The sequence below is a fragment of the Taeniopygia guttata genome, chromosome 29, assembly GCF_048771995.1.
Source record: "Taeniopygia guttata chromosome 29, bTaeGut7.mat, whole genome shotgun sequence".
In the NCBI taxonomy this organism is placed as follows: Eukaryota; Metazoa; Chordata; class Aves; order Passeriformes; family Estrildidae; genus Taeniopygia; species Taeniopygia guttata.
The window spans coordinates 2,747,445-2,758,600 of record NC_133054.1 but is presented as its reverse complement, the minus strand read 5'-3'; the positions used below and the strand labels follow the sequence as shown (position 1 = coordinate 2,758,600).

Below are 11,156 nucleotides of genomic sequence, written 5' to 3'. Positions count from 1 at the left end.
TGGGGGCGCAGGGTCTCAGGGGGGAATGCTCGGGAGAGGGAGGAGGTTTGGGGTGCTGGGAGGGGAGGAGTGCAGGGGTGTGCGTGTGAAAGTACCAAGAGTTTGGGCAGCTCCTCCCGACGCTAATTACGGCAGTTAATTGCCCCGACAGGCCCCAACTTGTCACTGCACCCCAAAATCCCACCTGGGTGGCAGGCAAGGGACCAGCCCCCAATAAGGGGCAGGGATACCCTGCTGTGGGGCAGAGACCCCCCATAAACACCCTGGACACATGTCTGTGAGGAGGTGCCTATGTGAACACCTGAATTTTAGGGGTCCCCACCATGGGGAGGCGTGTTTTGGGGTGAAGGAGCCCATTCAGGAGGGGGATCTGTGAGGGGCTGAGATGTGGAGGGAGTTCCACAAAGACAGAGATAGGGGTTGAGGACTCCCTGATCCAGAAAAATTTGGGGGACAGGAAATGGCTGTCTGAGCTCCCAGATTTTGGGGATCCCCTCCATTGGGAGGTGGGGATTGAGGTGAAGAAGCCCATTCAGGAGGTAGATTGGGAGGTGGGGGGCTCTGAGCTTGGATGGACCCTCCCTGCTGGAAATGGGGGTTCAGGTTCCTTAGCAGAAAAATCTGAGGGGGCACAAAGCCCCAAGCCCCCTGGGGCTGACCTCATCCTCAGACACGGGGGGACCCCCAAAGCACAGGGTCACCCCTCATGAGGCCCCAGCACCCCCGAGGTCCCCGCAGTGTCCCAGTGGGGTGGGGGAGCCCCTCTGCCGCCAGAGACCTGTCCATGGCTGCCCCCTTCCTTATTTGGGGTGCCCCCCCAGGAAAGGGGACAAAGCGGGCAGGGGGTGCTGGCACTGAGGGGGTCATGGGAGGGGTCCTCTCCCACCCCTCGGAGTCCAGATGGCACTGAGGGTGACACGAGGTGACATCCCGGGGGTCCCCCCACAACCCATCCCTTCCTCAGTTTCCCTGCAGGGTCTCTGTGACCCCAAATTTCCAGCCAGGAGGGTCCGTGGGGCTCAACCCCTCTAGAACCAACCGGATCCCCCCACACCCCCGAAGCCAACCCCTGAGACCCCAGACCCCACCCCCCACAGCCCTCGACCCCCCATCTAGACCACCGCAGACACCCCCTGGCCCTCCCCGGGACCTCCGATCCCCCCCCAGACTCTGCCAGACCCACTCCTGACCCCCTCTAACCCATCAGAGCCCCCACGGCCCCAGACCCACCCCCTTGTTCCGCTCCTGCCGCCCCCCCAGTTCGGGAGCCGGACCCCATCGGGACCCCTGTACCCGGCCCGACCTCCCGAAGCTGCGGAGCCCCAAATTCCGCCCCAAATTCCGCCCCAAATTCCGCCCCCGCGGCCATTCCCGCTCCTCTGCCGCCCTCCAGCGTCCGCGAACCCCAAAATCGCCCGGGCGGGAGGGGAGGGGGGGAAACCTCGAGGGGTCCCCAAACCCCTCAAACCCCTCCCCCACAAAGAACCTGTGAGCCCCCAAACCAGCCCCCGTCCCTAAAAAGCAGGGGGATCCCCCGGGGAGACCCCCCCCCAAAAAAAAAAAAAATAACCCGGCATAGCATCAGGGGGGAGTTGAAACAGGGGGGCAGGAAAGGGGGTGCAGGGAGGTGACCCCAATTTAACCCTCCCGGGGGGCACTACTGATCCCACGCCCCTTAATTAATCCTCTGCTGGCACTAATTACAGGCACCAGGTGTCACCCCCCCACCCGCGTATGGAACTGGGGGGGACACCCCAAAATCCGCAGCGCCCCCAGACCCTGTGGACACTGCCAGCCCCCCAACCCACGGAGGGACCCCCAGATCTGCTCCCAGCCCCAAAGCCTCCCTCCCTCCCGCCCGGGCCCCGTGGGGTTAATCATTAACGGGGGACAAAGTCCACGGGCAGCGCCGGTTTTGGGGGGGTCCCCCTTCCCCCCCCCGTGGGCTCTGAGCCCCCCAAAACGGCTCCGAGCCCCTACCATGCCCCCAAATCTCTACCACCACAAACCCAAACACCCCAGGGCATCACCCTGACACCCCCAAACCAACTGGGGGGGGCTGGGACCCCCAAACTAGGCCGCTGCCCTCCCTCCCTGCCATTCCCAAATTGGGGGGGGCGCAGAGGGCAGCCAGGAGTTTTGGGGTGCAGTAGCACCCCGAGAGAAAAGGGCTCTGGAGAAAAGCCCCTTGGAGAGACAGGCACCCCAAAACAGATTCAGATCTCCCAAATGGGGTCCTGGCACCCCAAAACAAACCCTGGCATTCCAAAACACACCCAGCCACCCCAAAATGAGCTCTGACGCCCCAGGGTGGGTGCTCCTACCCCCAAACAGACCCAAGTACCCTGGAATTGGGTCTGGCACCCCCGAGGGAATCCGAGAACCCCAAAACAGAGCCAGGTACTCTGACACGGGCCCTGGCACCCCCTGATGGAATCAGCCACCCCCAAAAACACCCTGACACTCCAAGATAGGCTCTGGAACCCCAGAAGGGACCGTGGCCCCCCAAAACTGGGATGGGTCCTGGTATGCCAAAACAGTGCCAGGCAGCCCGGGATGGGCACAGACACCCTAAAACTGGTCTGGGCATCCAAAATCGGACCCAGGCACCCCAAAACAGGGATTGCTGTCCCAAAACAAGTCCTGGCACCCCTGGAAGAGTCCTGATGCCCCAAGAGGGACCCTCAGAACCTCAAACAGATATTGACAGCCCAGGATGGGTCCTGGCACCCCAAAACAAACCCAGGCACCCCCAAATGGGTTCTGGCACCCTGACACAGACCCAGGCATCCCAAGATAGGTCCTGGCACCTGGGAGAGATCCAGGCAACCCATAATAGGTATTGGCACCCTGGGATGGGTCCTGGCACCCCAAAACTGGTCCTGGAACCCCAAGAAGGGAGCCAGGCACCCCAAGATTTGCCCTGGCAGCCACATATGGGTTCTGGCACTCTAAAACAGATTCTAGGACCCCCAAACAGAGCCAGAGACCCGAAAACTGATCTGGGAACACCAAGACTGGTCCCAGTCCCCCAAGAAAGACTCGGGAACCCCAAAACAACACCAGGCACCCCGAGATGGAACCTGCCACACCCAGACCGATCCGAGTGCCCCAAGATCATCCTGGCACCCCAAAACACCCCAGGCAGCCTGGCACGAGCTCCCCACACGCCTCTTCCCCCCGCAGTTATCAACACTCCCGAATTGCCAAGGTTTTATTCCAGCAGCAAGCGGAACAGCCGGGGGAGGCCCAGACCCCCAGTTCCCACCCCCCAGTCCGAGAGGGGACAGTGGGGGGGTTGGAGCCCCCCAGGGGAGACCGGCACTGGCACTGGCTCAGGGTGGCAGCAGAGGGTGCCTGGTGTCCTGTCAGGAGCTGGGGACCGCCAGGGAAGGGGGCCAGGATGGAGGGGGGACCCACCAAGGGAGGGGGGGCTCAGCAGGTCAGGACATGGGGGACCCCCCTCCCAAAAGATCCCCCCAGGACATGGACAGGACTCCCAGGAAAGGGGACTCGGGGAGCTCAGGTGGCCTGGAGTTGGGGGAATCCCCCCAGGAGGGAAAGAGGGGACTTGGGGGGGAGCTCAGAATGTCAGGGCATGGGGGACCATCCCTCCCACCTCAGAAGAGGGGGTTCAGCTTGGGAGGATATGGGGGGACACTCTGAGAAGGGGAGGCTCAGTTGGGCTGGACACGAGGGACCCCCCCAAGACACAGAGTGACCCCCAGGAAAGGGGGAGGGCTCAGCTGGGCTGGACATGGGGAACCCCTCTCAGGAAAGGGGGTTCGCCTGGTCAGGACTTAGGGGGACACCCTGGGGAGGCAGGGAGCAAGGAGGAGCCCCCTGGGAAAGGGGGGTTCAGTTTGTGTGGACATGGGGGACACCCCAGAAAGCGGGGCCCAGGGAGGGCTCAGCAGGTCAGGATTTAAGGTCTCCTCAGGAAAGAGGGGGGCTCAGCTCAGCTGGCCAAGCCAAGGAATGGGGGGCCCTCAGGAAAGGAGGTTCAGCTCTCCAGGACGTCAGAGGACTCGGACACAAGTTTCCCATCACGGGTCTCGATCTTCTTGATGACGATGGCACGGGATTTGAGGGGGGCCGTGCTCTCGGGGGGTGGGGGTGGCACCGAGTAGCCTGAGCTGACCATGGTGCCCCCAAATGGCCCCCCAAATCCCCCCCCAAAACCTCCCCCGAATCCACCTGTGGGAAAGAGGGAGCGGCTGTGAGGAGGGGCACGTGGGGGGGCACCCAAAATCAGAGGGTTCTGGAGACCCCCCCCCAAACTCACCCAGGTATCCCGAAGTCTTGGTGTGGATGCTCAGGTTCTGCACAGCAGCCTCGAGCCTGGGGGGGGTTGGGTTTGGGGGGGTTCCCCAAACAGGATCAGTGATGGGGTGGGGGATAAAGGACATGGCCTAGAGGGAAACCTGGGGGCGGTTGTCCCCCAAAACTTTCCCCTAAACAGGAGCAGTGATGGGAGGGAAGGGTATTTAGGGGACATGGCCAAAGTGAGGGGGTTGGAGGGGGTCCCCCAAACTGAGCGTTTTTGAGGGGAGAGGAGTAAGGGACACGGTCAAGTGGGGGGGATTTGGGATGTTCATGGGATATGGAACATGGGACATGGAATATCCATGGGATATGGGATACCCACAGGGTATAGGATAGGGGATATGGGATGTCTGTGGGATATGGAATGTGCCCATGGAATATGGGGTCCTCGCAGGATATGGGACATGGAGTATGGGATGTTTGTGGTATCCAGGATGAAGGGCATGGTAACTGGGATGGAACACGGGACATGGGTGAGATATGGATGCCCAGAGGTTATGGGATGTGGGATCTGGGATCAGGGCTTCCCACCTGCTCTCCTCGCCCTCCAGCAGCTTCCTGTAGGTCGCGATCTCGATGTCCAGGGCCAGCTTGACGTTCATGAGCTCCTGGTACTCCCGGAGCTGCCGGGCCAGGTCCTGCTTGGCCTGGGCCAGGGCCCCCTCCAGCCCTGCCAGCTTGGCCCGGGCGTCCCTCAGCGCCAGCTCCCCGCGCTCCTCAGCCTCGGCCACGGCCGCCTCCAGCCCCGAGCGCTGCAGGATGGGACACTGAGCCAGGATCCCCCCGGGCCGGGGTCCCCGTGACCCAAAGTCTCCAATATCCCAATATCCCCCACCCCTCAGTGTCCCCATGTCCCAGCATACCCAGTGTCCCAGTATTCCATGTCCTGTCACCCTCTGGGGTCTAGTGTCCCCATGTCCCAGTGCTCCTCACTCCCCAGTATCCCTCATATCCCACTATCCTTCACCCCCCTCGTCCCACCAGTATTCCCAGCCCCCCCAAAATCCCCAAGCCATCTCCCTCTCCTCCCGTTTCCCAGATGACATCCCAAGGGATCCTCAGGAATCCAGGGTGGGGGTTCCCAGCGGGTGCTGGGGGGTGTGTGGGGGAGGGGCAGGCAGTATGCTTCCGAATTTCCATCTGAGTTCCATCCCAAACCTGATTTTTCAGAGCCTCAATCTCTGCCTGAATCCTCTGGATTCGCCGGTTCAGCTCCTGGATCTGGCTCCGGGTCTGGCGCAGGTCGTCTCCCTGTTTCCCGGCCGCCGTCTTCAGCTCTTCATACTGGAGACACCAGGCAGGGGTGGGAACGGGGGGCACCCCCAAACCCACCAGTGCCTCAAAATTGGCAGGAAAAAGCTGGGATGTGGCCAAACTTGGAGGGACAGTCCAGGGTGGGATGTGGGAGGTCCAGCTGGATTTGGGGCTAGGATCTTGGGGGGCTGGAGATGGAAGGACTCTCCTTTTTCACCAGCACCCCAAAACCTGGGAGGGAAGAGCTGCGATGTGGTGGAGGCAGGAGGGATGCCCTGACAGGGATGTGGTAGCTCCAGTCAGAATTTGGTGGGTCCGGTTGGGTTTGGAACTGGATCTTGGGGGAACGGAGATTGGAGGGACCCCTCTTTTTCCCCAGTACCCCAGAATTTGGGATGAAAGAACTGGGATTTGCCTGTATGAAGAAGGATGTTCCAACTGGGATCTGGGATCTCAGGGGGATGGAGATGAGGGGACCCCTCCCTTCCCCAGCACACCAAAACCAAGAAGGAAAGAGCTGGGATGTGGCCACAGCAGGAGAGATGCTCCACTTGGGATGCCGTGGATCCGGTTTGGAGTCAGTCTTGGTGGGATGAGGAGGGGGGATCCTCACTTTTCTAACAGCACCCCAAAAATTCAGAGGGAAGAGCTGGGATGCAGCGATGCTGGGAGGGATGACCAGCTGGGATACGGCGGCTCTCACTGGGATGTGGGTCCAGTTGGGGATGAGGCCCCCCACTTTCCACCAGCATCCCAAAATGGGGGATGAAAGAGCCTGGGAGGTACTGGCACTGGGATCTGCACCAGGAATGGAGATGGGGGCCCCTCCCTGCCCCACGGCACTCCGGGACTGGGACGAGCCCACGCCAGGGGGAACACCCAAGGCTGGGATGTGGCAGCTCCAGTTGAGTTTCAAGCCAGAATTTCTCCCACACAGCACCTGCTCCCTCCAGGGCAGGGAGGAAGATGAGGAGGATGAGGAGAAGGAAGAGGAGGAGGAGAAGGAGGAGGAAGGATTTGGGGCAGGGAGGAGGAGAAGACAAGGAAGTTTCAGGAAGCAGGAAGGAGAAGGAGGATGGGGCAGGGAGGAGGAGGAAGGTTCAGGGACCAGGGAGGAGGAGGACAAGGAGGGAGAAGGATTGAGGTGCAGAGAGGGGGAGGAGGAGGATGGGGCAGGGAGGGAGGAGGATGAAGGCTTGGGAACTAGGACTAGGATTGGGAAGCAAGGAAGAGAATGAAGACTTGAGAAGCAGGGAGGAGGATGAGGAGAAAAGCTCGGGAAGGAGGAGAATTAGGAAGACAGGATGGGGCAGAGAGGAGGATGAAGGCTCAGGGTGTGGAAGAGAAGGAGGAAGTTTCAGGGAGCAGGAAGGAGGGGAAAGTATGGGAGGAAGAGGAGGAGGAAGGATTAGGGAGAAAAGAGGAGGAAGATGAAGGTTTGGGGAGCAGGCAGAAAGGAGGAAGAGGAGGAGGAAGAGGAAGATTTGGGCGGCAGCAGGGCGTGCTCTCCTGACCTTGACCTGGTAGAGGCCCTCAGCCTCAGCACGGCTGCGGCCAGCGATGTCCTCGTACTGCGCCCGCACCTCTGCCAGCACACCGGCCATGTCCAGCTGGCGGCTGTTGTCCATGGACACCACCACGGCCGTGTCCGACACCTGCGCCCGCAGCTCCTGCAGCTCCTGTGCACGCGGGGGGACAGCTCAGCAGGGGGACACCCCCGCATCCAGGCACCCCAAATCCCAGGCACCCCAAATCCCAGGCACCCCAAATCCCAGGCACCCCAAATCCCGGCACCCCCAAACCTCCTCATAGAGCTGCCGCAGGAAGTTTATCTCGTCCGTGAGGCTCTCCAGGCGTGATTCCAGCTCCACCTTGGACATGTAGGCTTCGTCCACATCCTAAGGGAACACCCCTGTCACCCTCTGTTCCCAGCACCCCCAGGGACCCCCCCAGCAACCCCTTGGTCTCAGGGACTCCTCCCGTGTCAGGGTCCCCCCTCAGTGTCGGGGCTCCCCCACCTTTTTGAGCAGGACAAACTCGTTCTCCTTCTCTGTGCGGTGGTTGATCTCCTCCTCATACCTGGGCAGAGGGACACAAGGATGGGCGGGACACGTTTCCCCATGGAGAAATGGGCATGGGGGACATGGGCACAGGGGGAATATGGGGATGGGAACTGGGGGGATGTGGGACATGGGAATGGGGTGACATGGGGGTACGGGAATGGGGGACATGGGGGTACGGGAATGGGGGACATGGCGACAGGGAGGGATATGAGGATGGGTGACGTGGGAACATGCGGACACAAGGGGATGGTGAGGACAGGGGGACAAAGGGACAAGGCGCTGGGAGGATGTGGGGACATAGAGAGAACTCTGACCAGGGATGTCAGGACAGGAGGATACAGGGAGACCCAGGGACACGGTGGGTACATTGAGGGCCACGAGGACAGGGGGACACGGGGATGAAGGGCCATGATGGGGACACAGAGTACGTGGGGGAACACTCGGGGACACAGATATGACCCTTGAATTCCTCTGGGAGGCTGCAGGCATGGCCCGGGCAGCATCAGCAGCCACAGGGGGTCTATGAGGTGATACTGGGGGGCTGTGGAGGGGTCTGGGGAGAGTACCCAGGAGATAGGGGGGACATTCAGGGACACTGACTTGGCCTTGAACTCCTCAACGAGCCCGCGGACGTGGCTGAGCTCTGCGCGCAGCCGCTGCCGCTCCTGCCCGAGTCCCTCCAGCTGCCGCCGCAGGGTCCCTGCGTAGCCCTCGAGGAGCCCCCCCAGGGCGCTGCGGGGAGGGGGCTGCGCCCGCAGGAGCCCCCACTTGGTCTCCAGGAGTTTGTTCTGCTGCTCCAGGAACCGCACCTGCGGACAGGGAACAGCACCCCAAAACCAGAGAAAATCACCACAAAAATCACACCTGGGGAAAGAGGGTCAGGAGCACTCCCACATCCCATACTCCACAATCGCCTTAAAATCACCCCACACCCCCAAATTACCCCAAAATAACCCCCACACCCCAAAATCACACTTGGGCAAAAGCAGGGTCAGGGGCACTCCCATACCTCAAAATCATCCCAAAAATATCTCCACCCTAAATCACACCTGGGGGGAAAGGAGGAAAAGGGAGCCAGAACCCCAAAATTACCCCCAAATCAGCCCCGGGGGAACGGGTTGGGTCAGAGGGGGGCATGGAGTGGAAGGGTGGGGGCAGGCAGATTTGGGGTCCCGGAGCAAGCTGGAGTCCGCATGTCCTTGGGGAAGTCAGGAGGGGGTCAAGGTGTCCCCAGGGGGGATGTCAATGTCTCTGAGGGTCTCAGAAAATCCCCAAAGGTGCTCAGGACACCCCAGCTGATCCAGGGGGTCCCTGAAGGGTACCCGTAAAGGCTTTCCAGTGTCCCCAGGGGTCTCAGGAGGTCCCCAAAGGTACTCGGGACATCCCAGCTGAGACTTAGGGGGTCCCAGAGAAGGTCTCAATGTCCCCAAGGGTACAGGAAGTCCCCAAAGATGTTCAGGAGGTCCCAAGGAAGGTTTCAATGTCCTCAGGTGTCCCAAAATGTCCCAGGTGCCCCAGGAGGTCCCAGAAGAAGGCCCCACAGTGATCCCACCCCTCCTCGGGGTCCCCCCAGCCCCACCTTGTCGATGAAGGCGGCGAATTTATCGTTGAGGGTCTTGATCTGCTCCTTCTCCTCTCGGCGCAGCTCCTGCAGCTCGGGATCCACGGCCACGTCCAGCGGCGCCAGGAGACTCCGGTTGATGGTGACGGCCGTGATGCCCCCGCCAGCCCCCGGGACCCACGAGGGTCCCCCCAGACCCCCGGAGCCGCCACGGAGCCCCCCGTAAGGACCGAGCACCGGACCGGCCGTGAAGGAGCGCGACGAGAAGGAACGGCCCGGAGCGGCCGAGCTGCTCCGCAGCGGCTGCCGGGGGATGGAGACCGACATCTGGGAGCGAAAAGTGGGAAAAGAGGCTGGAGAGAGCCTGGGAAGCGTTTGGGAGGTGGGAACAAGGAGGTCGGCTGGAGGATGAGGAAGCTGCAGAAGACTGGGAGGAGGTTGGAAGTTGGGAAAGGAGATAGGAGGGAGTTTGGAAAGAGGTTGGAAAGTTGATGAAGAAGGTCAGGGAGGGTTGGAAGAGTGTTGGAGAAGGCTGAGTGGGATGAGGAGGCTGCAGGAAGGACGGAGGAGGTTAGGAGGAGGATGAGGATATTGGCGCAGGTTTGGAAGAGGGCTGGAGAACGTCCCCAGCTGCCGAGGATGACTGAAGGAGGTCGGCTGAGAGAGGCTGAAGAGGCTCGGGAGGATGAGGACGGCTGGAGCAGGCTGGAGAGGCTGAGGAGGACGAGGCCGAAGGCCGCGCTCGGGGCAGGGCGGCGGCGGCCCCGGCAGGACCGGCCCGACGGGTCGCGGAGCGGCCGGGCGGGTTCCCGGCGCCTTCCCGGTGCGGTTCTCGGCTTTACCCCAGAGCCGGGGGAGGAGAAACGCGGGGAGGGACCGGAGCTTTAACCCCTTCGGCACACGGGATTCGCGAGACCACCGGGATTCGTCCCCACCCCGGGGACGCGGGGGTGGGCGTACCCCAAAATGTGGGTCCCGGTGCTCCCCGCCCCCCTCCGCACCCCCTCCTGGGGGAAGAGAGCCACCGAGTGTCCCTAGGGAGTGTCCCCAGCCCTGTCCCCACCGTGTCCCCACACCTGGGTCTCCCAATCGGAGTCCCCAACTCTAGGTGACCGAGTCCTATCCACCCAGTTTGGGTCCCCAGCCCCCAACCCCAATCCAGATCCCCCCAGTCTCAGTCCCCAAGCCCATGTCCCCAGCTTGTCCCCCAGTCTGGGTCTCCAGATCAATGTCACCACTGTGTCTCCCAGTCTGTGTCCCCAGCACCACATCCCCAATCTGTGACCCCAAACTATTCCCCCAGCCCATGTCCCCAACCCCTGACCCCCAATCTTTGTCCCTGCCCCTGTCCCATCCTGGGATCTCAAACTATGTTCCCGCAGCATGTCCCAAATCCCTGACCCCAATCCCTGTCCCCAGCTTACATCCCCATGTGCCCCATCCCTGATCCCATACTTTGGCAGGCCATCAAACTGTGTCCCCAGCCCCATGTCCCTCAACACAGAACCCCAGTCTCTGTCCCCTGCTCTGAGTCCTCAGCCCATGTCCCCAGATCCAAGACCCCAAACCCCGACCCCAACCCTGTGTCCCGACCTCTGACCCCCAGTCTTTGTCCCCAGCTCCTGTCCCCAGATCACAACATGGGACTCCAGGCACATCACTCCAAATCTGGCCCCAGACCTGTCCCCAGGCCTCACCAGAGCCTGTCCCCAGTGCCAAACTCAGCAGCAAAATAGGGAAAACATCCCAAAAAAGGCATGGGATGGATGGATGGATGTGGATGGATGCATGGATGGATGGATGGATGGATGGATGTGAGTTCAGGTGTGTGCAGGTGGGTCTGACAGGTGCCAGTGTGTGCGGTGGTGCCTCCAGCCCAGACTTGCCCGGCACGAGGGCGGCACACGCCGGGCACTGAAAGGGCGGCACCCACAGCCTGGGAGTCGCACCCG

General features: G+C 61.7%; 1 protein-coding gene across 1 annotated transcript; it reads right to left on the bottom strand.

Moving 5' to 3' along the window:
- Positions 1-3,201: 3,201 nt before the first annotated feature.
- Positions 3,202-10,317, bottom strand: KRT8 (keratin 8). The gene is made up of 9 exons (XM_030259238.4): positions 9,223-10,317; positions 8,244-8,452; positions 7,599-7,659; positions 7,383-7,478; positions 7,095-7,259; positions 5,485-5,610; positions 4,858-5,078; positions 4,286-4,341; positions 3,202-4,197 (listed from the first exon to the last, which is right to left on the bottom strand). Exons 1-9 carry the CDS (start codon positions 9,529-9,531, stop codon positions 4,004-4,006), a joined length of 1,437 nt encoding a protein of 478 aa, XP_030115098.4. The 5' UTR covers positions 9,532-10,317; the 3' UTR covers positions 3,202-4,003.
- Between the last annotated feature and the right edge of the window lie 839 nt (positions 10,318-11,156).